The sequence below is a fragment of the Caloenas nicobarica genome, chromosome 6, assembly GCF_036013445.1.
Source record: "Caloenas nicobarica isolate bCalNic1 chromosome 6, bCalNic1.hap1, whole genome shotgun sequence".
NCBI classification, from domain to species: Eukaryota; Metazoa; Chordata; class Aves; order Columbiformes; family Columbidae; genus Caloenas; species Caloenas nicobarica.
Window position 1 is genome coordinate 25,662,772 of NC_088250.1, and position 22,439 is coordinate 25,685,210.

The window sequence follows — 22,439 nt, forward strand, 5'->3', positions numbered from 1 at the left end:
GATAGAACAAGAAGTAATAGAATTAAATGACAGACAGTAATTTTTAGGTTAAATGTGGAGGAAAGCTTCGTGATGCTCAGGATGTGTAGGAATGGAATGGATTGCTTCGGGAGAAAGCAGAAAACCCTTTGCTGAAGGTCTGAGGGACAGGGTAGGCAACTGCTGTCCTTCATGGGACATCTATAGCTGGCTGTGGGTGGGGGAAGGAAACTAGCTTGTCTTTGAAGTCTCTCATAGAACAAGTATCCCAAACTTTCTAAATAATTCCTCCGCAAGTTTTGTTTGTGAGGAAGTGAGAGTAGTCTCTATCGCACAAGCCCTGTGAGTGCAGAAATTGTGGGAATAAAGCCTGTTAATTTGAATAGCAAATTAATCATAGGCTTTCCAGCCTGTTGTGGGAAAGAGACGGTGGTGATGATGATTCCACATAAGGGACTTTATTCTTTGTGGCCATGCACGTTGGCCACTCTTCAACCACAGGGCTGACCAGCCACCTGTTATCTATCGTTGTTCTCCTGAGAGGACCTGCTCCTGGTCCTTGTCCGTGGAAGCAGCGTTACTGCTGCTGCACTGTTCCCTTGGTTGCTTCTCACCATAGCTGTGGATGAGGCTGCGTTAGGGGCTTGGCAGTCACTTGGTGGCCAGTGTATCTCCTGCAGGGCACTGTTTGCAAAACAGCCTTGCCATGTGGGAGAACAGCTGGAACAGCGGCTGGATACGACATTGGGTTGAGGGGGCAAACAGCAGTTATAGAATCATAGAAGAGTTTGTGTTGGAAGGGATGTTCAAAGCTCATCCAGTCCAACCCCCTGCAATGAGCAGGGTCATCTTCACCCAGATCAGGTTGCTCAGAGCCCCATCCAGCCTGGCCTGGGATGTCTCCAGGGATGGGGCATCCACCACCTCTTTGGTCAGCCTGGGCCGGTGTTTCACCACCTTCGTTGTAAAAATTTTCTTCCTCATGTCCAGCCTGAATCTCCCCTCTTCTAGTTTAAAACCATCACCCATTGTCCTATCACAGCAGGCCCTGCTAAAAAGTCCGTCCCCATCTTTCTTATAGGCCACTTTTAAGTACTGAAAGGCTGCAATAAGGTCTCCCCGGAGCCTTCTCTTCTCCAAGCTGAAGTGAGAACTGCAATTTCTGCAAGTTCTGCCTCTGCAAATGGAGTAGTATTTGAAGTAGTTTTTAAAAATACATATTTAAAGCAGCCCATCTTAGAACCTGAGCTACTTAAAATCTATGCAAATATTTTCTAATAGGAAAGTTCTATTCAAATAATGCACAGATGCTGTTAAGTCTTTAAAGTCCAGCCACTGAGTTAGTGTTCGTTGTTGGCAAAGTGCCTGGAACTAGAGTTTGCTGAAGAGCTAAGCCAGTTTTGATGTTAGTAGCCTGCAGGTGCAGAGAGAGAAATCAGAATGCTTAAAAAGCAGGTACTCGGCTTTCCTTATTCAGTGCAAGAATAAATGCGAGGAGAGAGTTTGAATTTGTCAGTTCTAATTCTTGGAGGATATGATGTCTAGAGATAAGCAATTTAGTTGGGTAATTCATTTGCTAATCTTGTTTGATAAGCCAGTTTTAATACAAAATGCTATATAAAACTAGTCTTGTTCATCAAAAGCTTGTTGTATAAGTAAAAAGCACCAGTGAAAATGTATTTCTGTTCATTTTAACAAAGTTCTGAGATCCATCCAAATGCACTTTGAAATAAGACCAGGATAAGTACATTCTGATAGAAACTAGTTTTCCCCATTTTTTAACATAATATAGGAAAAAAAATCTAAGCATATGGTATATGTATACATGGAGGTTAACCTCCTGATTAAGTTAATATCAAAATCATTGAAATTACTGTAGTAGTTGTAAATCAGTATGGTGTAGGAGTGCATGAGCATCAGTTTTAGGAAAATGACTAAAGATGGAAAAATTCAGATTAAGACTACAGTGTTTTTCCTTTCTTCCAATTCAAAGTTGTTCTGTTCTCACTGGGAAAGAATAATTCTCTCCTTTCCCTGGTTAACTGTTTTATTACTTGGTTTGCAGAGTCCTGCCCACCCCTCAAGATTTCACATGGCAATTCTGCAGCACCAAACCTAATTTTAATTGCTCTTCATACCAGCCTGATTTCAGTTCCTATTCTTCCATCCCTGTGTTCAAGTTCAATTACTCTCATGTTGCTGCCTCAGTCTTTGTTAACAAACTTGCAATTTCACTGCTTGTGCCTCAGCACTGACTCGCCAGAGGCTTGAGGATTCATCAGAACATAAAGGTGGAACATGAGTGTTGAAGGGAAGGGTTACCTGGTGTATGTTAATCCACAGGGCCTGTAAAAACTGGTTGTAGTTTATATTTAAATATTATTCCTTGGAGTGAATGTAGCTACAAAGGTTGTCTCTCCATTGACTCTCATATAACTTATCTGTTTAATGTTGACAGAGCCAAGCTTCCACTCCCTTGGGTTAATAAAAGAAATTTAAAAGATCTCCACAGAAATGTAAAGCTGATGTTCTATCCCGTTTTATTTAAGCACTTAATCATAACTCCATTTATCTCTAGGGTTCAAAAAGAAGTAAAATGGAGGGTGATAAACCTGAGCTGGGTAATGCTGGTTTTGATGGGATGAGCGAAGATGAGCTGCTGGCAGCTGTCTTAGAGATTAGCAAAAGGGAAGCTTCTCTGTCTCTGAGCCATGATGAAGATAAACCCACAAGCAGCCCAGACACTGGTTTTGGAGATGATGAAATTCAGGAATTGCCGGAAAACCTAGAATCTATGGAGATGGAGAAACCCAAAGCAGCATTAGACTCGGGTAAGGCAAAGTAACCATCTTAATTGGTCTATAGTGAGCTAAAGCGGGTCACTGATAGCAGCAGTTTAGTATACATGGTGGCAGAATCTGGGTGCAAGTGCACTGCTGAAATTGCCTGACTTCCTCAGAGTTTTCTTGCAGTTTCCCTGTGTATAAAGTGTTTAATTCATTGAACTGTGAAAATGTATTTTACTGTATGTCTGTCGCCTCTCTGATAAAGGTAACATCATCTTTAGAGTTAATTTCCACTTTTTTTTCTCTCTCCTGATTAACACATGCTTCCACTGGTTCCCATACCAGACAATTAAATTTACTAAGATTTGGCAGCGTCTGGAACTTAATCTTCCGTAATCAGAAAGTATTTTCATTTCCATAGCTGTTGAAGTTTGGGCAGCACAGTAGCAGTGTTCCCATTGCTGGTGTGTAAGAGTGATGTCTGGAGTGCCCAAGACCCAAATGCTTTCATAAACACAGGGGTGTTTTTATCACTACTTACTAATTAATTTAGCTCTATCTCTGTAATTTTTTGTAATACTTTTTAATGGGAGAGCAGACCCTTGAGTGAGAGACTCGGCATGTGAATTCTGGCCTCTGACCCAGAAACACAGTTAAGTACAAGAAGGAGCCTGTTTGATCTCAGTGTGGGGAAACAGAGTCTCTAAGTGTTTATCATTTGTTGTGTGCTACATGCCTTCAGTCAGACTTTTAATTCTAGTAGCCTAGAAAAACAGGCCAACAGTATGCTCTTCTCCTCTAAGAGCCAGGAGGTTAAATATTCACAAAAAAACCCTCGCTCTATTACCAAAAATTGCACTTGTTTCAATGGACAACTCTTGATATTTTGCGTGTTGGAAGGCAGGATATAAGAAAACGAAGTGTGTGGTCAGCCTTGTTTGTGCCCTCCTCTGTATACACTGGTGTTGTGTGAAGGAGTTGTGAGAGTGTGGCCATATAAACGTATCTCTCTCCAGGTTTTCTTTGGAAAGCATAATGTAATTATTTGAAGACTCTGTTGTGACACTTAAGCAAAAAGTATGTGTTTAATAAAAGTTTCTGTATTTTCTGATTAAGAATGCAGTTAAATGCTCAACATTGCATTCAGCTTTCTATATTTGACTGTGTTTGACCAAAAACCCCAAGTACTACTCAAAGCACCCGGTTTGGCATTCAGATGAGATGTGTATCTCTATGTGTTGAGTTACTAGTTACAGCAGCCAAATGTAACTCACCATGAGTTTACAATTTTATGTTCTGTTTAAAGGAAACATAATTGCAAAGGATGCATCAGACAAGATGATTCTAAACATGATGGATTAAACTTGGTCCATTTCTTGTTACCACTAGTAGTACATTTCTTTCTAAACACAGAAGAGTTTGTGGTGCTTTCAAAAAAGGCTGATTTAGATATGACAGAAGATGTCTTTTCTGCTACATGATCCTCAAATAGCAGTTGTGTGAGTTGAGTATTTCTTCTTACACTGGAAGTTTTCAAAGGTCATGTAATGAATTCTGTTTTGTTTTTCATCTTAAAAGGATTAGGCTGATGGATTATAGTTCTGGTTCTGGTGATCTCATGTTTAAGATGTCGCAGATACTGAGAGTGCCTTGTGTAATCCTTGCTAATAACTAATGAGCAGATTCTGAAGTCTGCATAGGGCAAAACTAAAGTTTTGCGTGTTGCTGCATGATAGCTGTTGGAGTAGGTCCTGACTCTTTCTCAACTGCAAGCAAATGGGAGAATCAAAAGTGTCCTGCAATTGCAGGAGGGGATGTGGGCAGTGGTTCAATGCATGTTCATTCCAGAAGTCTTGTAAAACACTTCTGCCATAGTGTTCGCTTTAAAGGTGAACTGAAAAGTTATAATATTCTTGCACTTTTAAAGCTGTAGATAGTGTTCACAAGATTGAGGCTCCTACCTGAAGTAAAAGTTGACAAATATAAACAATGCTTCAGATTTGTGCTTCCCTCTGTCTTACATATGATTTGGCTTTAATTGTGGCTTCATCTGTAGTACTCTGAGGTATAATATGCAATGCAAACTTTTATAATCTGTCGTTCCTTCTAGAGACATTCAAGTGTCAGCTTCATGGCCGCAGAAACCTAGTGCTGTGTGACATCTTCCTTTAGTTAAAATTTATGTTTCTGAGTGAACATAAAAGGCTAAGAAGAAAACGGGTTTGAGGATTAATCAAATGGTTCGTCTTACACCTGTTAAAATAAGACTTTGGAGCTTTTCCTGTTTGACTTTTGTGTGGGTTTTTTTTAATGGCTAGTGAGCTCGCCCTGTCAATAGATGTCACTGTGCTGCAAGGATTGTGGTGATTTAAGAGGATTTAGCTGGTAACAAACAGAAGCCTCAGGAAAGCATCACTGTACTTTCTGCTTCCTCAGGTCCTGCCAGTTTCACTGAGATAACTAAAGATTTTGATGAGAATAAGGAAAACAAAACTCCGGAAGGCTCCCAGGGGGAGGTTGACTGGCTGCAGCAGTACGATATGGAGAGAGAGAGGGAAGAGCAAGAACTCCAGCAGGCGCTGGCTCAAAGCCTTCAAGAGCAAGTAAGAAATAAAGTTTCCTTCCTTGAGTTGTCTTGCCCAACACTGCAAACCCGATGGCTAAAGGAAAACTTGTGTTCAGGCAGTAACTGCAAAGGGATTCTGCTGGGCTTTTTTGAGAAAAACAGAAGAAAGAGAAAAATGAAGAAAGGTTTGGGTTCTTCTAGCTCCAGTGTCAGTAGGGTGACAGCACGGGATACATCTGGGCACGTTTTGTATGTACTTTGGTAACTGTATATCACATCACAGACCTGCAGATTTCTCAAAGCTTTCTGTGCACATTTATACACTGCCTTGTAACATTATATAAAAATGATGATAAACTGAAATCTTACTGTCTTTCACTGAGAACCAAGCCCACCTTTAGCTTCCCTGGCAGTTGCTTCTTGCAGCGTGTCGTGGCAGGTTTGAAAGCAAAGGCTAAGAATGGCCGTGCCAGGTCAGCTTAAAGATCTGTCGATGCCAGTGCCTTGTTTCTGGTGCTAGCAAGTAAAGCGTGCTTAGTGGAGAATATAGGAACTGACCATTTATGTGATCCTTCCCTGATAGTAAATTGGAAAAAGAATCACAAATAATTTAGTTGAAAACAAGTCCTTTAAATTAGATTTGGAAAGAACTGGGATCTTGGGTTGTGTGCTGACCATCTGTGTTCCACTTGAATTTCAAGACCTGTAACTGATTTCCACAAGTTTAACCAAGCTGCTGAGAGTGAAACAAGCGCTTAGCCAGGTCTTTCTTAAAATAGGTGCCCTTGTTCGCTCTCTGTTAATACTAAAGCTGTCATGGTTTACCTTATGAGATCTGATGTTTCCATGGCTCTTGGATTTTTCTCTCCCATTACTCATTATGAGGTGCTGGTTGGTATGTTCCACGCCAGATGTAGCTTTGATTCAGCGATGCTGAGTAGTTTAACAAAGATTCCCAAATGCTTTAGAAATAGTGAGATAAAAGGCCTCATGCTAGTAATGTAAAACTGCCCTTTGAGTGTTGTTCTGCTACAGTTCTGAAGCGAAAACCTGCCGCTCTAATGATTCAGGCATGGAAATGCAGTAGCTGTGGTTATCTTGATTTGAAATACATAGTTAGGGTTCTGCGTTCAGGTGCGCTCACGGCGTTCAAATCCTGAATTAAGAAACTGGCTCATTAAATATTGACTGGCTTGCTGTAGCTCTGAGCTTTCGAGAGTGGTGGGAGGAACAGGGGCATGATATTATCCAAAGATTAGAAGGGTTTGTTGATTTGAGGTTTCTTTACTACTTGTTCATGGTAATGTTTTTAATACCTGGTTGTTTAGTGGTGTTGTCTTTTGCATCCTGCCTTTGTGAATTATACCTGTTACATAAAACCACTGGCTCTGCTTTCAAATGTCTTACAAATAATAAAATCTATCAGAATTTGATGACTCTGTCCTCAGCTGGCTTTGAGCAGAAGTAGTCTAAATTTTGCCGAAGTGTGAGGAGCTTTTTGTGTAATGACAGCTTTCCTTAGCAAAGGGTTGCAAGTTCATTCAGATGCTTTTCAAATGAATGATCCAGAGAAAGCATCTGGTGTTACTAGAGACTCGCTCTGCTGCATACCAAACTTCAGGAGCTTTGACGAGCCTTAATGAAGGTTTGTCCCAGGTTCTGTTGCACGGGAACATTGGACTCTCGCTGGTTGCAAACATTCCTTCACACAGAACTTTTAATTTACAATGTCAGGTTTGTTGTAGAAACCAGAGCAGCACAGTTTCAATGGAAAAAGAGCACCACAAGAATTTTAAACAGTGCAGTGTCTCAATGAGCTAAGTTTTGTTCTCTTCCCATCAGGAGGCGCGAGAACAAAAAGAGGATGATGACCTTAAACGAGCTACGGAATTAAGTCTACAAGGTGAAACTCATTAAACTTCTTCCAGAATGTTGCTTTTGAGGGAAAATAGATCTGTATGTATGAGTGCAGCTCCCAAGTGTCTGTAAAACAGCTGGGATTTGATGCTCTTTGGTGTGTGCTTTGCTATGTTTGGCTTTGCTCAGGCCAGCTTTTCTTGCTCTCAGTTGCAAAAGCAAACGTCAGGAAAAGCTTAATAAGAAAAATATCTTATTTCAGTCCCTTAAGTTTTTAATTTCATTTTTATATATAAACAAATATATCATTATATATGTAATGTTGTGTTTCTGTAATGTTAAATCTATATAACTAGTATTTAATATATATAGCAAAATGGGCCTTGGAATTTTGCGTTCCTAGCAAAAGCCAGCATGCCAAAGGCTCTTGTCAGAGCATAAGGATTATTTCTTAGTTGCATTGATATTTTACTGCTGATTAATTAATGCACTAGCCTTGCCCAGCGAAATGAGTAAGTGCTCTGTCTGCCTGATAGAGAAGAGGAAGACCTCACTGCAAGGTGTAGCTGTTGGGGGTGAAAAAAAGAAACCCAAAATACACTATCTGTGTTTTCCCAATCCAGACAGCATGGTGAGCCTCGGGCACTGTTTAATGTTTGTGTGAGGGTGGCATGTGAGTGATTTCATACAATCTGGCAGAGCAAAGCGTAACAGAGAGAAAATTCCTGCTCTGGAGAGGGAGGGCTAATGAGGTCTTGCGTTAAGACACTTGTAGCTGCTCAGGCACCTCTAAAGGCCCTCAGTTATTACTGGATGAGCCCATGTCTGCTTCTGAAGAGAAGTAAGTTGAATCCTGATTTAATGTCCCTTGACCTGAGTCCTGTCCCCTGTTGAGCTCTGGCAGACTGAGTGTCAAGTCCCTCTCGGATCTTCCTCGAATCATGGCTGGGAAGGGTTCAGCACCAGAAATCCTTCCTCCTCCTGATTTGCAGATGCTTGACTTGAACATGAGCATTGCCTTGTGCTTCTCAAGTTGCTGCCAGGCCATTTGTAAGGCACCAGCCAGCAGCTGTTTAAGGAGATGTTAGTAATCGTGAGCATGGATCTGGTACTATTTGTCTTAGAAAGGTTCCCAGTGGTGCTGCAATCAAAGAACTACTCGTCATCCAAGGGCCATTGGTGAAGTGGCGTTTAGGCAATACCCGTGGCAAGTGCTTCATGCAGAGACCTGCCTAAGTGGCTGCATTTCTCGGCTGTAGAGTAGCTTACAACAGGCCAAGTGTGGAAACCAGCAGTAAAATATTCTCAGTTAAAGGGATTCATCTGTAAACTTCCCAAGATGATTATACTAATCCAGCATCTGATGGTTTAACAGGGCAAACAGTGTGAGAATCTCTTTGGCAAAATATCTCCATCATTACAGATGTTGACAGTCTCTTCAAGAAAAAAAAAAAAATTCTCCCGAGCAGTGTCCTGTTAATCTCAGCTCCTCACCCACCCAGGACAACATAGCTTTAATTTAGCCAGCGAAAGCATAGCTACTTCTCCTAATGAGTACTGTACAAAATCTTAAATTGGTTGGGTAGCTGCAGAATCCCAGGCAGTTTGGAACAGGGTGTACAGGGAGCAGCAGTGCCTTCCGGCTCTTTACAGAGAGCTGCCTGCGTTTTGCTCAGCCAAGCAAACTGGAAGTTCCTGCGGTGAGCAGCCTTCTTACCATGGAAAACAATGAAAAGATGCCTGCTGCCAGCAGGAGCGTTTCGATGCCAGTTTTAATTGAAAAATGCACTTTGTTAATGCAACTTATAGTTTAAACTGGAGTTCATAGCTTCTTGTTGCAGAGACTTACAGTTCATTGACCAGGCTGGCTGTACTTCTTTTAATGCTGATTCTGGCTGCAGACCACCAGTGCTCTGGAGCAAACAGGGTGTTTAAATGCTCTTTTGTCACCCAGCTGTCATTGCCATAATGCTCTTTTCTAAAAGTATGGGAGAGATGATGCTAAAATTAGTTCTGTAGTCCAAGATACTTTTCTTAACTATTGCTCTGACAATTTGGGGAAGGGAGAGAGAGTTTTTATTTGGAAGTTGCAATATCTCCTGCTTCCTTGGAAAGGAAGCTTGAAACATTAGCATTTTATTGTGCTTGTTTATGTGGGTAGATATACCTCAACCTGTTGTGAATTCCTGTGTGCACCACGGCTTCTCACGCAGTATCATTATTTCCATGCTATCTAGAGTTTAACAGCTCTCTCCTGGACAGCATTGGTTCTGATGAAGACTCTGGCAACGAGGATGTTTTTGACATGGAGTATTCAGAAGCTGAAGCAGAAGAGCTGAAAAGAAATGCTGAGGTGTGATCTATGATTTCAAAAGCCAACTGAGAAACATACCCCTCCTTTACCATCAATTCAGTGTTGGAGGTAGTTTTACAGAGCAGATGTAGAGTCTAGAAACATCTTTTATGTTCAAAAGTGAAAAGATAGAAAATTTATATCCTTAAGGGACTGTCCTGTTGTGTTATTTTGATTTTTTAAAAAACCCAAACCAGCTGCAGAGACCCTCTGAGTTTCTCGAAGATGTGGATAATGGTGAAAAGGAAACAGTAGTCTTATATCAGAAATGTTCCAGTGCGTGTCAAGCAATGGGCCTGAAATTTTTACTTAGAGAGAGGATATCAGCCAGCGTGGTAGTTTAGTGGCAACACCGTGAGCTTCTAGATCCTGCACCACCAGAGCTCAGAAGTTGTGGCAAGGTCCTGTTCCCACTAAGGGACATGTAACCGTGACCCAGGCCGTGCTGCCAGCGCGCTCAGACTCCACGCAGCAGCACTGCACAAGTCACCTGCCTGGGTGGAAGGAGTACTGTGTAGGGTGGAAAAGGTTAAAATAATTGGTGTTTCCTTGAGCACTTTTTATTTTCTTAGAGTTCTTCACCAATTTCCTTACCCTTAAACCAAGAGCTGCATTTTAAGAGTATTGCCAGTGAATTGTTATCAATAATGTTTCCTAGTCATAGAGGATTAAAAAGTAGTTGTTAAAAGCTAGTTACCATCATTTAGTTTTATTGTCAGTGAGCAGACAGAGCATGTTTCCTGCGTGCAAAGAGGGTGTTGTCTGATGACATTACAGGCGCAGGACAAGAGAACCTGGGCTACGTATCCAGTATTAGCTGTTAAATCTGTGTACCATTCTCAAGGGTATTTCTTTGATATTTCAGAAATAAGCATGGTGTTCCCTTTTTGGTTTTCTCTGTTTATTTGGTGCATTCATTCTGACATCAGTAGAAGTCACTCAGGAAATGGTTGTTTAGAAAACTTTGCAGTGTAGAGCTCATGTCAGCATCTGTTCTGAGGTCAGAGTGACTCCTCTGCACGTTCATTTGGCTGGCTGAAAGATTAAATAAGATGGGAGGGTTTTTCCCACTTTCAGAAAGACTCTTCATTTGGTCTGAACCAGGGTGTCTGTTTCTGTAATCCTTGTCTGGGTTGCAGCTTTGAATACAGTATAAATCATCTTGTCCATAAGCTACGTGGGACAGAAGTGAATGCCTCAAAGCTTTAATTGGACTTTCTTTTCAGACAGGAGAGCTTCCTCACTCCTACCGTCTCATAAGCATCGTCAGCCATATCGGAAGCACATCCTCTTCAGGTAAAAGATATCATATTTTATTCTTCTTCTCTTTTCTGTCTTAAAAAGCCTGTAATACAGAATTACCATAGCAGGATTATTTGCAGAGAAGAGTTCAGGCAGCACAGCAAGTCTTTTATTGTGGCTTGCTGGTGGGGGAGCAGGTTGAGGATGTCATGGCATGTGATGAAATATTTCCTATGGGGTCCGTGGAATTGCTTGTGCTGGTTACCAGCTCACTGGCCAAGATCTTCACCGTGTTTTAGCGTTTAAATCTGACACTGGTCACTGGACCAGAGTACCTGTTAGCTAACCAGCGTACTAGTTGAAGTGCAGCGTGAAAAGAAAGGTGCGTTTTCTATCTTAAAGGTCATTATATCAGTGATGTCTATGATATCAAGAAGCAGTCCTGGTTCACCTACAATGACCTGGAAGTGTCTAGAACTCTAGAGGCCACCGTTCAGTGTGACAGAGACCGAAGCGGCTACATCTTCTTCTACATGCACAAGTGGGTGTCTTGGGGAATTCTGTTCCTAGTAAAATACCTGCTGTTCGTGAGGAGGTGGGCTTCTCTTCTTCCTCTAGTCCTTTTTGATGGGATGAAAAGTATCTCCATGTATTTGTTGGAAGAAATCGTAGTCAGCATTATATGAAGGAATGACAATGCTCGGAGTTCAGAGGTGTGGAATCATGTCACTAATATGCAGGGTTTTAACAGGATACATGACATCATCTTCTAAGAAGGGGATTCAGTGTCAGTTATGCACTGATTGCACCAGAGATCATAATGGAGCTTGGGTTTTTCCCTTAAATGCTATGATATTTGTAAATGCCCTTATCCTGGCCCCCGGTGGTTATGTTGTTGCAGCTGTGGTCATCTCAGGACATGGCTGAGATGAGGTTTGTAGGTAGAAGGAATATCTTTTCAGGCAGAGGGAACTGAAGAAGGGACTTTGTCCCTCAGTTTGTCCCCTTTTTCTGCCTTTACTGGTTGCTCTAACAAAGGATATTACTTCAGCTACAGACTGTGTCTTGTGTTGCTTCTGATCCTTTTACCAGCCAGGAGTTACTTTCACTATTGTTACTGTTCTTTGAGGCTTACCACTGACCTTATTCATTGTAATAAATCTTTTAAAAGTGCTGTGGGATTCCAGGAGCCTTGCTTAGAGATGCCAGATAAGACACCTTTCTGTGGCAGGATTCATGACGCTTGAGTTTGTGGATTAAATCCAGTTGCTGATTCCCTCAGGGCTGTCTCATGTAGTGGTTTGTTGTTGTACATAAGTTTCACTCTTGGCTTTTCTCTCTGTTCTAGGGATATCTTCGATGAGTTACTAGAAACAGAAAAAAATGCACAGCCACTTAGCATGGAAGTAGGAAGATCGGTTCGTCAGCCTCTGTGAAGAGTAAAACACCTTGTTCCTCCTGAGGAACAAGGAAGATTTTGAACTTGTGCCAGACATGCAGGAGTAACAAACAGCTCAGGGCCAAAACAAGAGACAAAAGGTAGAAATATGGGACGCTCGGTTTGTTGAACTGTCTGCGAGTCCTGGGCCTGAACCACATATTTAAACCTGATATCCCAGAGCGATCCTCCTGTGGTGAAGTTTTTATTGTTCCTCAAATAATTTTGTCAGCATGGAGCCTTAAAGAGTTGCATCAAGCCACAAGACTACAGCTGCTCATAAACTGATTGAAAAAAAATAGTGCAAAAAGAGACTCGACTTTAAAAGCCCATTCACCTGTGAGACGTGAGTGGCAAAGATTTACATATCACTTGGCATTTTTTTTTTCCTCCAAGGGCAATTTAAGCAATAGATTCTGTAACCTGGCGTGTGTTATGTTAGTAATATTCACTGGAAACCCAGATCACTGAGTACGCTCTTGCCAGTCATCTCGCTAACAGGCGTCTTGGAATCACTCACGCTGATGCGTTTTGACATTCGTGCAGTTCCAGGAAACAAACTGTGGGTGCTGTGGAATGTATCGCATACCTGGTGGCAGCTCTGTCGGTTTTTTACACCATTCACTGTCATCCTCATTTAGACGTTAGATTATGTATGTGATTTCTTTTGTTTTACAAGTTCTGTTATTTGATTGCGTTTTCTTCATAAGGTTGTTGCCTAAGTACTGTTTGGAGAGGAGAGGTCTCTCTTCGGGTGTGCAGTATTTTGCACTGAAGCTGTATTGCTTAGGGCTGTGTAGCTGGGGTAGGAGGACACCTGGAGCAGACTGAGAACAGCAGCAGGAGTCGAGCAACAGCCCCTTGTCACCTTCTGGGAGGGCAAAGTGTTATGGCTTTACTCTTTCTGCGCAGGCCGGCGTTGTTGAGAAACAAGAGTGGCGGGGAAGGGCAGGGGCTGCAGGGTGGGCTTGGCACTGGAGTTGCTCTTTGGTTGAACCTCGGTCTTCTCGCATCCCAGGGTAATAGGGTTTTTACTGCAGCTCTGCCTCTGTTCTCCTTTCCAAGGAGTGCAGAGCATTCAAACTGTGAAACTAAACCAGGTGGAAAGCTTTCAGAAAGCCCATGTTCAGCATTAACAGAACACAGTTAGAAAGAAGTGTTGCATTTTACTGGATTTGGAGACATGATGCTCCTTTTATAGCTAGTTTCAGCAGAGGGGGAAAGCCTAGTGACTTCATTTTTTTTCTTTTTTCAGCACCTTCGTGCTGATTTAGTAGGGGCAGATGTTTCCTTTTGCTGGCATTTACTCATTTCAGAGAAGTTGTTGCTGTTAAGCAGAGTAGTTGCTCTTGTTTTGACCTCTAGTTCTGATTTTGCAGCTTGAGTTTTAGAGGTGAAAGACTTCTTTAAAAAAAAAATCAAAACAAAAAAAACACCTTTTTTGCTGTCGAGATAGTTTCTGGGTTTTTTAAACTATCATTAGGAGTTTCTCAGGAATAAACCAGCCGAAGCAAAGCAGATGAAACCATCGATTTAGGAGACAGCAGGCACCTCTTCCATGGGCACTTCCACACCAGTTGATCCTGGCAGGCTGGCACGGGGACGCTACCTCCGTGGCCTCCTCTCACCCCTGTGTGCAGCAGCGAGTGACAGCCATTGCTGCTGGACATTGTCCCCAAGCTGCGTACTTTGGGGACCCCGGTGTGGTGACAAGACCGACTGACCTTCCAGTCCCTGTGTGCGATGAGCCTGGTGGTCCTGGTCAGCGTGACATCTTTCTGGTTTCCAAGCTGGGAGAGAACATTTGGTTGTAAACATGACAGGGCGTTTATCTTGTAAGATGCAGCCCGAGTGGGTGTATATGTTAATTTATTACAAAGCATTATACTTTTCTATTATTGATATTAATTTTGGTAGAATTCTGGGTGATGGGAAGAGGTGGTGATGCAGGAGTTTTCCTTTGAACTGATCTCCCCTGTGAATGTGATGAAGGGACTGCTCTGTCCAGAGGACAAATCTGTTTTCCCCGAGTGCATCCTATGCTAGTGCTGTAAATAACTGGTATATCAGAAATCAGCTCTACTTTTTTGAGTGTCAAGGTTGTTTTTCCAAGGCGCTGCACTCCAGTTAATTTATAGTAAAAGCAAACATTGCCTGACTTTTCAGTGCATCAACTTTTGTGTAAAACCAGTTTTTGTTTGGAGCAAGGTGAAAAAGCTGGTGCTTGAAACCAGCATTCCTTGTTTTATGAAAAGTTCTTGCTTATTATTCTAGCCATTAAGAATTTGCAGACGTCTCTATTAATTGCTTTAAGCTTTTTTGTTTGGCGTACGCAGCTCAGTTGCACCTTCACCCTGGCAGGAGTGTCTGCGGAGCCCCTTACTTGCTGACGCCTTTCTGCCTGTCGGAGAGCAGCAGGGAGGAAGGCGGGTGTGCAATCCCACCCATAATGTGCCCACCACTCCTGCTGTCGCAGCAGCAAGTTCAGTAAGGTCATCACTTCCAGATGGGATGCCCATCCTGGGGTATAGGTAGGTGGAGAACTTCAGTTGCAGTCCCTGAACGTGTGCAGGCTCTTCCTCAGATGTACAGAGTTGCAGTTAAACATTTACCTGCTCCTGAGTCAGCTTAGTTTAGTCCAAGTGTGATTCAGCATATAAATACAAGGAACTCCACTCTTGCCGTTCCTCTTGCTCCTTTGTTGTTTGACTGCGATAGTTTGGTCTTGATTTGCTCCTCTATTCCAAGAGGTGTAAAACAGTTCGTGTTGATGAACTGGAGCTTGTGTGTGCTGGTCCCTGGGGGGCCCCGGCCAGCGGGGTTGCACAAAGAGCCTTTGCAAAGCCAGGACTGGTTTCCCGACCGGCGCGGCAGCCTGCAGCCACTGCGAGGAGCGGCGGAGGTGGAGTGGGGCTCTCCGATGCCTGCAGCTGCAGCATCACCTTCCCTGTCCTGCGCAGCGTGGATAACCAGCACCCATGCATCTTCCTTCCTGCCCCACAGCCCTGGGAACAGCTGATCTCCAGCCCAGAGCTTCCTGCTGCGGTTCACCCAGGCATGGGGCACGTGGGGGTGCCCATGCTTCGGGAGGGGGGGGGGCGGGGCTAGGAACAACTTATCTGCTTTGTTTTCCATTTAATAGAGCAAATTACCCCTGTAATTGCCCGCCAAAGAGAGAAAAAGGGGTGCAGGACCCCTGGCAGCTGCTGTTTGTGTAGCCGTGCTGCCGGACTCCAGCCTTGCCTGCCACGGAGTGGCCACTGCCGGTTTCTGCCTGCACCCCAGCGTTCTGGTTCTTTACACTGTTGATGTGGAGCAGCACTTTTCTCTGTGTTTTAGCAGACCTGTTCCTCTCCATTCTTCACAGTTTTTGCTCTTGGGTTCCCCCTGCCTCTTTTTAAATGATGTGTAGATAGATTTTTTTTTTTTTTTTTTGGTGAAATTAAAACCTCTTTATTAACCCTCTCTTGGTTTGGGATCTTATTTCCACACCCACTGGGCTGCTGCCTGTTGAACGCTGCAGGTGATGGGCACCCCACCCTGCGTTTGCTGTTGGGACTTTGCTCAGTTGCCCGGGAACATCCCGTGTGTGTTCAGCACCTCCCTGCACATGCAAATCCCACTTCCCTGGAGAGACATGTCCCTGAGGGGAAACCCCAGGCCCTCTGCAGGTCTCTGTGGCTCCTAAGGAGGAGGGAGATGTCCCCTTCAACTCCTGGGGAAATCACAAGCGATCCCTGGTGACCATCCCCAGCAGATGCTATCCCCACACAGGTGCCATCTCCTCAGCCTCTGGCTTGTTGCTTTTACCTTTAGTACTGCACATATTTGCTGAGGTGCAGGTGATAATGGAGGGAGCGGCTCCAGCTGTACACCAGACCTTTAACCCCAAGCTGCAGCCACTGGGGTGGGATGGGGGAGTTGGGGGGGCCTGGCGTGGGCAGCTTGTACATCACCTCTGAGCAGAGGGGGCAAGGGAAGGACCTGGGGGAGAAGGAGCTGAGAGTCCTTCCCTGTACTGCCCAGGTGCCCAGTTAAGACCCATGTACCCCCGCATGCCATCTCTTTGCCAAATAAGCCCCACAACTGGGCTGAGCCCAGCGGTTGGGGGGAAGGTGCAGCCCTGCTCTCCAAATATATTTTATTTAATAAAAATAACAAGCTGGGCATGTCCCAGGGGCACAGGCTCCTGCCTTAGAAGAGTCCGTTGTCCTTCTTGAGTTTCTGCTGTTTCCACAAGGGCAGGTTGCCGAAGGCAGAGCGGCTCATGCCGAAGACAGCCTGGAAGTCCTGGTCAGAGAGGTGGCACTGGGGAAGGAGAGAGGAGGCAGAGCTAAAGCTGGGAGGCTTTCCCCAGCCCCCCCCCAGCAACTCCCCAGCCTCAGCTCACCTCTTTTCTGGTGGGATCCACACCCCGTGGCAGGTCCTCAGCCGAGGTGTTCACCAGCACGTCCAGGGGGAAGGTCTCCAGTTTTTCAGGGAGGAGGGTGGTGGTGGCGGTGAAGACCTCTTGCCTAGATGTGAGCGCCTGGATGGAGGGACAGGGTCACATCATGGGCTGCCCTGTGGCCCCAGGAATGGAGGCACCAGGCTGGCTCCAGGTATCCCTTCACCAGAGGATGAGTCCTTGCAATGCCTCATGCCACCTGCCAAGGGACAGAGGGGCTTTCTGTGCCCCCTCCTACCCCAGCCACCCCGTCCCTCTGTGGTACTTACAGTGGTGAGCTGCCCCAGGCTGCTCTCATCCCCCAGCTCAGCTCTCAGCTCCTCGTAGGATTTCTTATCCTGGGAAGGTGACAAACCAGCTCAGACCCTCAGCACAGGCAGGGATGAGGCAAAATGCTGCCTGCACCTTGGAGATCCTGGCTGGGGCCAGATCCAGACTTGGTCCCCATCTGCAAAGGGCCCCCCCCGGTCTTTCCTGTCCCCTCCATGACTCACGTCCCAGATGAGAGGGTCCCAGGCCAGGAACCAGCCAGTGAAGGTGGGGGGCTCGTAGCCTTGCTTCACCACGATGATGGGGGTGTCGAGGTCACGCCCGCTGGGGTGGCTCTGCAGGTACTCCTGCGCCATCACCGCTGCTGCCTCCTTCTCTGCCTCATTGGCACCTTTCCCAATCCAGAAGAAAACCTGCAACAGGATCACTATGTCCACCACCGGGGTGGGACACGGCCCTCTGGGGCTGTGTTCAACCCATCTGTCCATGGGGAAGGGTGCTGGGAGTCCATTCTCAGCCCTCCCTGAAGCAGGGGGTCTGCAGAACAGACAGTATGGAGCCAGGGACATGGTGAGGTTCCAGCCTTCCATCCCACCACATCTGGCCACTGCAGGTCTTCCACCCCTTTGAGGACATCAGCTTGTGGGATCAAAGGTGTCCCCAAACCCCATGCTCCCCAGCTTACCTGGTCCCAGGCATCCAGCAGGTAAATGTCATTCTCCTCTAGGTCATCTTGCGTGAAGTCTATGATCTCTGTGGCCAGGAAGGTGCCCGTCTTGTTGGAGCACTCAAAAAGTCGAGGGGACACAGAGGGGTTCTCTTCCTGCAGCCTGGCAGAGGGCAACACAGCAGTGGTGGTGGTGGAAACAGGACTCACCCTGCTTGGGGACTGGTGGCCCATCACACCCCTGAGGGTGGGCAGGGACAAGGGACCTGCGGGCACAGGGCTGGTACCTCTTGCTGTTGGCATACTGGGACTTGCCGCCCAGGGCCATCCAGAACTCAGCTGGCTCCTGTCCCTCTGCAATCACTGGCTTCTCTGTCTTGGAGATGATGTCGGCCACCATCTTGCCCATCTCACGCTCATCCCCACTGCAGCCCTGCAGAGCAAGCATGGCTGCTCCATCACCGGCCCCAGCCGAGGAGGAGGAAGAGGAGATGGGAATGTTTCTCTTGGGGCTGGCAGCATTCACCCTGATGCCCTGCGGTACCCACCTTCCCATACCAGAGGTAGCAGCAGCTGGGGGTCTTGAGCACGAAGACATCATTGGAGTTGAGGGAGGAGGCACGGACAGGCACCTCGAAGGCCTTGGTGTTGTACTCATTGGTGCCATGCACGTGGAAGAGGCGGGTGGAGGGCATGGGCTCCTTGCTGCCTGCCCGCGAGGTGCCACCCTGGTGGGACAGGGACAGGAGGTCACCACCGGTGCCACAGGCTCACCCACCTGCCCACTCCCCCACCGGCAGCCCCTCGCTCACCGCATACACCACCATCTTGCCCTTGAAGATGGCCATGAGGTGGGCCGGCTCCTTGCCCATGGTGACGCGGACCTGCACGGGCTCATTGTTGTACTTTTGGTCCAGGATGACAGCTTGGTAGGCAGAGGCAGCCAGCTCGTCTGTGCTGGCATGGCGGCCCTGGGCAGGGCAGTGCAGGGCTCAGCACCCACCACGGCCCCTTTTCCCTCTTGGGGAACACTACTGGCATTGCCACTCCCATGGTACCGTGTGTGGGGGCAGAGCCCCACCAGTCTGGGAAGGTCTCCATGTCCCTCATCCATGGGTTGGTGACCTGGGGGGTCTCACCTGCCAGAGGTAGATGATGCGGTTCACCTTGGGCCCCACGAAATAGGTGTAGAGCACCAGGTAGCAGTCCCCACCGTAGAAATGGCCCAGCCACCGCTTCTCCACAGGAACCAGCTCCTGGTCCTCCACACGCCAGACCTGGTGGGACAGAGATGGGGATGTGCTGCTGCCAGGGGCTGGTGTATCCCACAACCCCACAGCCCCTGGTCTCCCCGACATCCCGTGGCACAGCCTGGGGGGGCACCAAGAGGGTCCCACATCCTGCCCTGGATACCCTACCTCCACCTCCCCGGATCCATCATCCACCATCTTCTGCTGCGCGGCCATTTGGGGCTTGGCGTGCAGCGTGGTGGCATCGAACTTCACCTGCTCCACCTTGGCTGCGGGGAAGGGCACAGGAATGAGTCACATCCCGCCAGCCATGGGTGTCCCCACAGCCCCCCCATCCCAATCCAGGGATTCCTGTGGCATCAGAAGGGTACACTCACCCACTTTTCCCACAGTGTGGGTCTTTCCCAGCCCGCTGGTCTGGTTCGGGACGGTCCACTTTTGGAAGAGCTGCCTGAAGACAGTTGACTCGGACCCATCATTCTCCGTCTCCACACTGGTGCTGGCCGGGTAGTTCTTGGCTTTGATGAAGGCCTGGAGGGACCCAGACCCAGAACATGGGCATGGGATGCTCAGCACCCCAGGGAACAGCCAGGCTATCCCATAACTGACCCCCAGCCCAGCACCCACCAATGCCCTGCTCATCGCCTGCTGCTTCTCCTCCTTGTTGGCATTCTTGCCCTTCCACACGAAGATCTTGAGACCCCCTTGATCAAGGATGTAGCAGTCCTTGGAAGGGGGAACAAAAGCAGAAATTAGGACTTTGGACAGCTTTAACTCTTCAAAAGCCAATTTGGTGGGCTTCACTGACCAAATCGGCTTTCAAAGGGTTAAAGCTGCCAAGGAAATTGGGCACCCCTGAGCATCCTGTGGGTGACACACCTCATGCAAGAGCATGTCTTGAGTCAGGGGTCGAATTGCCACTTCCTGGATGACTAGGTTCCCGCTGGAATTGGAGACACTGGAAGAGGGAGGGAGATGAGGGGAGGTTAGAAACAGGGCTGGAAAAGCCCCTCCCCATCTCCACCTTGGAGTGGCAGAGCTGGGTGGGGGTGTCTCCTTCCCATCCCTTTCCCAGCCTCAGTCATGGCAGAGCTGGTACTGAGGGATGACCCATGATGGTTTGCAGCTTGCTCTTTTGTCCAGTAGGGCCATATCCAGCTCACTCATGGCCATGTGGAGGCACAAAGTGGTGTCAGATGTGACGGGGCCACCCCAAGACATTGCTACCATGTCCAAAGGTCATGCTTCCACAAACATCTCTCCATCGAGTACCAACCTTGTTGTCACTGGAGACTCCCCTTGCTCCAACAGCACCCAAAGGACCTGTCCTCACCCCTCTAGTGGCCTTGACCCCTCCTGGTGTCTGTCCATGGGGACAGGAGTTGCGGGACACAGCAGAGATGGGTTCTGGGTTCCCTTGCCACCCTGTGAGATGCCCCCGTGAGTGACCCACCCTCAGCAACTCACTGGTAGAGCTTGAGGGAGGACTTGAGCTTCTGGTCCACTTTGTCATCAGAAATAGCTGCCTTGATGTCCCTCTTGTTGCCCAGCACATGTGTGAGGACCTGCATGAGCCCCGGCGAGGCACCCTCGTCCTCACCGTCCACTACGCCCACCTTGGCACGGCCCCCGCGCTCCCGGTCTCGGATGTCCTTGGCCAGGGTCATCGCCTGCACCCAGGGGACAAGAGGCCAGCCCGGATCAGGGAGGGGCTGGCCATCATCCCCTGCCTCCGGGGGGGAACCCTGAGATCCCCCAACTGTACCTTCAGCCTCTCATTTCGGTTGCTTTCAGGGCCATTCCACTGGACGATGAGCTGGCCCAGGTCCAGCAGGAACACGTCGCCCCGGTTGAAGCTGTTCCAGCTCATCTCCACCTGCAGCAGGATGGGATTGGAAGGGTGGGTCAAGCAGCAGGACGCCTGGGTCCCCCTGGCTCCACAGCCTTCACCTGTCCTGGCTCAGTACTGATGTCTCCAGCCTGTGTTCCTCCTCCCTACCCCAAAAGGGGCTTTTTGGGTTGAGGTTGCTTCTGAGAAAAGGTTGCATGGCCCCATACCCACCTTATCCGCTGCTTGAGGGCAGCTATGTCTAGCGGGCCTGATCCTGACCCCAAATGGTGTCACTGCACAGAGGTGGGTGGCTGGGGAACCCCTGCAGCCCATAACTCACCTCTCCTGCCACCACATTCTTCTTGCCCTTCACGTGCAGCAGGCGCTGGACGTTGTAGGTGTTTGTCTCCACATGCTTCATACCTGAGGCCACTCCACCCTTCTTATAGCTGGGAGAAAATGGACAGAGTGTCAGCCCTGGGGCCCCCACCTCACTCCAGTGGGATCTCGCTCCCACCTCTGTGTGCAGGGAGGTGCTCAGGGACCTCTCACCCACCCACGTGGGTGATGGATGGAGCAGAACCCACTCTAAATCCTCTTTCTCCCTCCCCCATCCCACTGGGGATATCCGCATGGGGGGCTTGCAGAGGGCCCCTTCCCACCATTACCCACTGTGGGAGCAGATCCCCAGAGGTGACCAACGTACATGAGTCCCTGCTTGAAGTAGGCACGGAAGGTCTCACTCTCGTGGCCCTGGACCTCGCGGTGCTGCACGGCCACCCCGCCCAGGTGGTCATCCATCTGCGTGGTGTAGATGGCAGCTGCCCCCTGCTCATCCTGACTTGACTCCTTGCCCAGCCAGTAGTGGATGTCGTAGCTGAAGCTGTTCCCAGTCTTGCGTGTCTACAGGACACCGGTTCCCGCTAGAAGAGCCCCTGTGTCCCCAGGCCACTCTGGCCAGGGACATTTTTCCCTGTACCCCAGCCCTCTCCAGGGCAGAACCCATCCCTGATCCGCCATGGGACCCCAGGCTGCCCTACCGACAGCAGGACGTAGCAATCCCCCTCGAAGAAGTTGCCGTAGCTCTTGGTGGGCACTGGCACCATCTCCATATTCTGCAGAAGTAAGGGAGACATCAGCCCAGTGGGGACCACCCGACCCCATCCCTGTGCACCCCGCTGCCCCCAGCCCCAAAACCTGGGTGGCTTTAACTCTGAGTGCTGCACTGAGACCCCAAACCCATGCACTGAGGACACAAAGCAGGGACCTTCCCTCCTGCAGCCCTCCCAAACAGCCCGGTGATATGTGCCCAGGTGACAGGTGCCCCCATCCCCACCTCAATTCGCCATATCTGGATGCCTGGCGTCGTCTTGTTGAGCGTCCTGCTGACTTTGGTGCTGAGTTCCACCATGGTGACGGGTGCTGCACGCAAGGGGACCTGATGGAGCATCGGCAACACCCTCATTAACGGCAGGCGATGTCATTAAGAGCTGGGACAGAGCCAGCCTGCCGTGCCATCTGCTGCCCTGCCCAATCCCCAGCCGCCCCGGCCATAAACCCCCTGTCCAGGGCTGCACAGGGTAAGGGGACACCCCGGCACTGCAGTGTCAAGGCTGCAGGCACACAGCTGCGGGGCTGCCATCCCCCTCAGCCTGGCTGTCACTGTGGCTAATGGGGGCTGTCACGGCTCTGTGCCAGGGTCTGTGGTGAGCAGGAGGGGGTCCCCTGAGCACCCCTGTGCCCTGTCCTGTGC

The 22,439-nt window shown here is 48.0% G+C and overlaps 2 protein-coding genes across 3 annotated transcripts in view; one reads left to right on the forward strand and one right to left on the reverse strand.

Moving 5' to 3' along the window:
- The window catches only part of USP37 (ubiquitin specific peptidase 37), a 37,386-nt gene extending 22,116 nt beyond the window's left edge, over nucleotides 1-15,270 (forward strand). Inside the window, exons 18-24 of the mRNA XM_065638162.1 lie at nucleotides 2,558-2,810; nucleotides 5,202-5,368; nucleotides 7,174-7,234; nucleotides 9,426-9,541; nucleotides 10,768-10,837; nucleotides 11,186-11,324; nucleotides 12,132-15,270. Coding sequence (XP_065494234.1) covers nucleotides 2,558-2,810; nucleotides 5,202-5,368; nucleotides 7,174-7,234; nucleotides 9,426-9,541; nucleotides 10,768-10,837; nucleotides 11,186-11,324; nucleotides 12,132-12,219 — 894 coding nt within the window. The 3' untranslated portion in view covers nucleotides 12,220-15,270. The remainder of the gene's footprint in view (nucleotides 1-2,557; nucleotides 2,811-5,201; nucleotides 5,369-7,173; nucleotides 7,235-9,425; nucleotides 9,542-10,767; nucleotides 10,838-11,185; nucleotides 11,325-12,131) is intronic.
- A 1,145-nt stretch (nucleotides 15,271-16,415) lies between these two features.
- On the reverse strand, nucleotides 16,416-22,112 carry VIL1 (villin 1). 2 transcript variants are annotated; one of them, XM_065637550.1, is made up of 19 exons: nucleotides 22,023-22,112; nucleotides 21,727-21,801; nucleotides 21,393-21,589; nucleotides 21,027-21,135; nucleotides 20,621-20,731; nucleotides 20,323-20,525; nucleotides 19,735-19,813; nucleotides 19,483-19,581; nucleotides 19,233-19,386; nucleotides 19,024-19,124; nucleotides 18,745-18,882; nucleotides 18,418-18,576; nucleotides 18,154-18,333; nucleotides 17,893-18,038; nucleotides 17,624-17,768; nucleotides 17,163-17,351; nucleotides 16,938-17,006; nucleotides 16,612-16,749; nucleotides 16,416-16,529 (listed from the first exon to the last, which is right to left on the reverse strand). In XM_065637550.1, exons 1-19 carry the CDS (start codon nucleotides 22,095-22,097, stop codon nucleotides 16,416-16,418), a joined length of 2,481 nt encoding a protein of 826 aa, XP_065493622.1. In that variant the 5' UTR covers nucleotides 22,098-22,112. The 2 variants fall into 2 exon arrangements, with proteins under 2 accessions (XP_065493622.1, XP_065493623.1); XM_065637551.1 differs by having other exon boundaries at nucleotides 17,893-18,030; nucleotides 18,164-18,333; nucleotides 22,023-22,097.
- Between the last annotated feature and the right edge of the window lie 327 nt (nucleotides 22,113-22,439).

Excerpts from the sequence above, each read along its gene's own strand:
- VIL1 (XM_065637550.1), bottom strand. The coding sequence starts at position 22,097 with ATGGTGGAACTCAGCACCAAAGTCAGCAGGACGCTCAACAAGACGACG. Across the intron at positions 21,136-21,392 it reads TACTTCAAGCAGGGACTCAT|CTATAAGAAGGGTGGAGTGG; the intron begins GTACGTTGGTCA and ends ATTTTCTCCCAG. Across the intron at positions 19,814-20,322 it reads TCCTCCCTCAAGCTCTACCA|TGTCTCCAATTCCAGCGGGA; the intron begins GTGAGTTGCTGA and ends TCCCTCTTCCAG.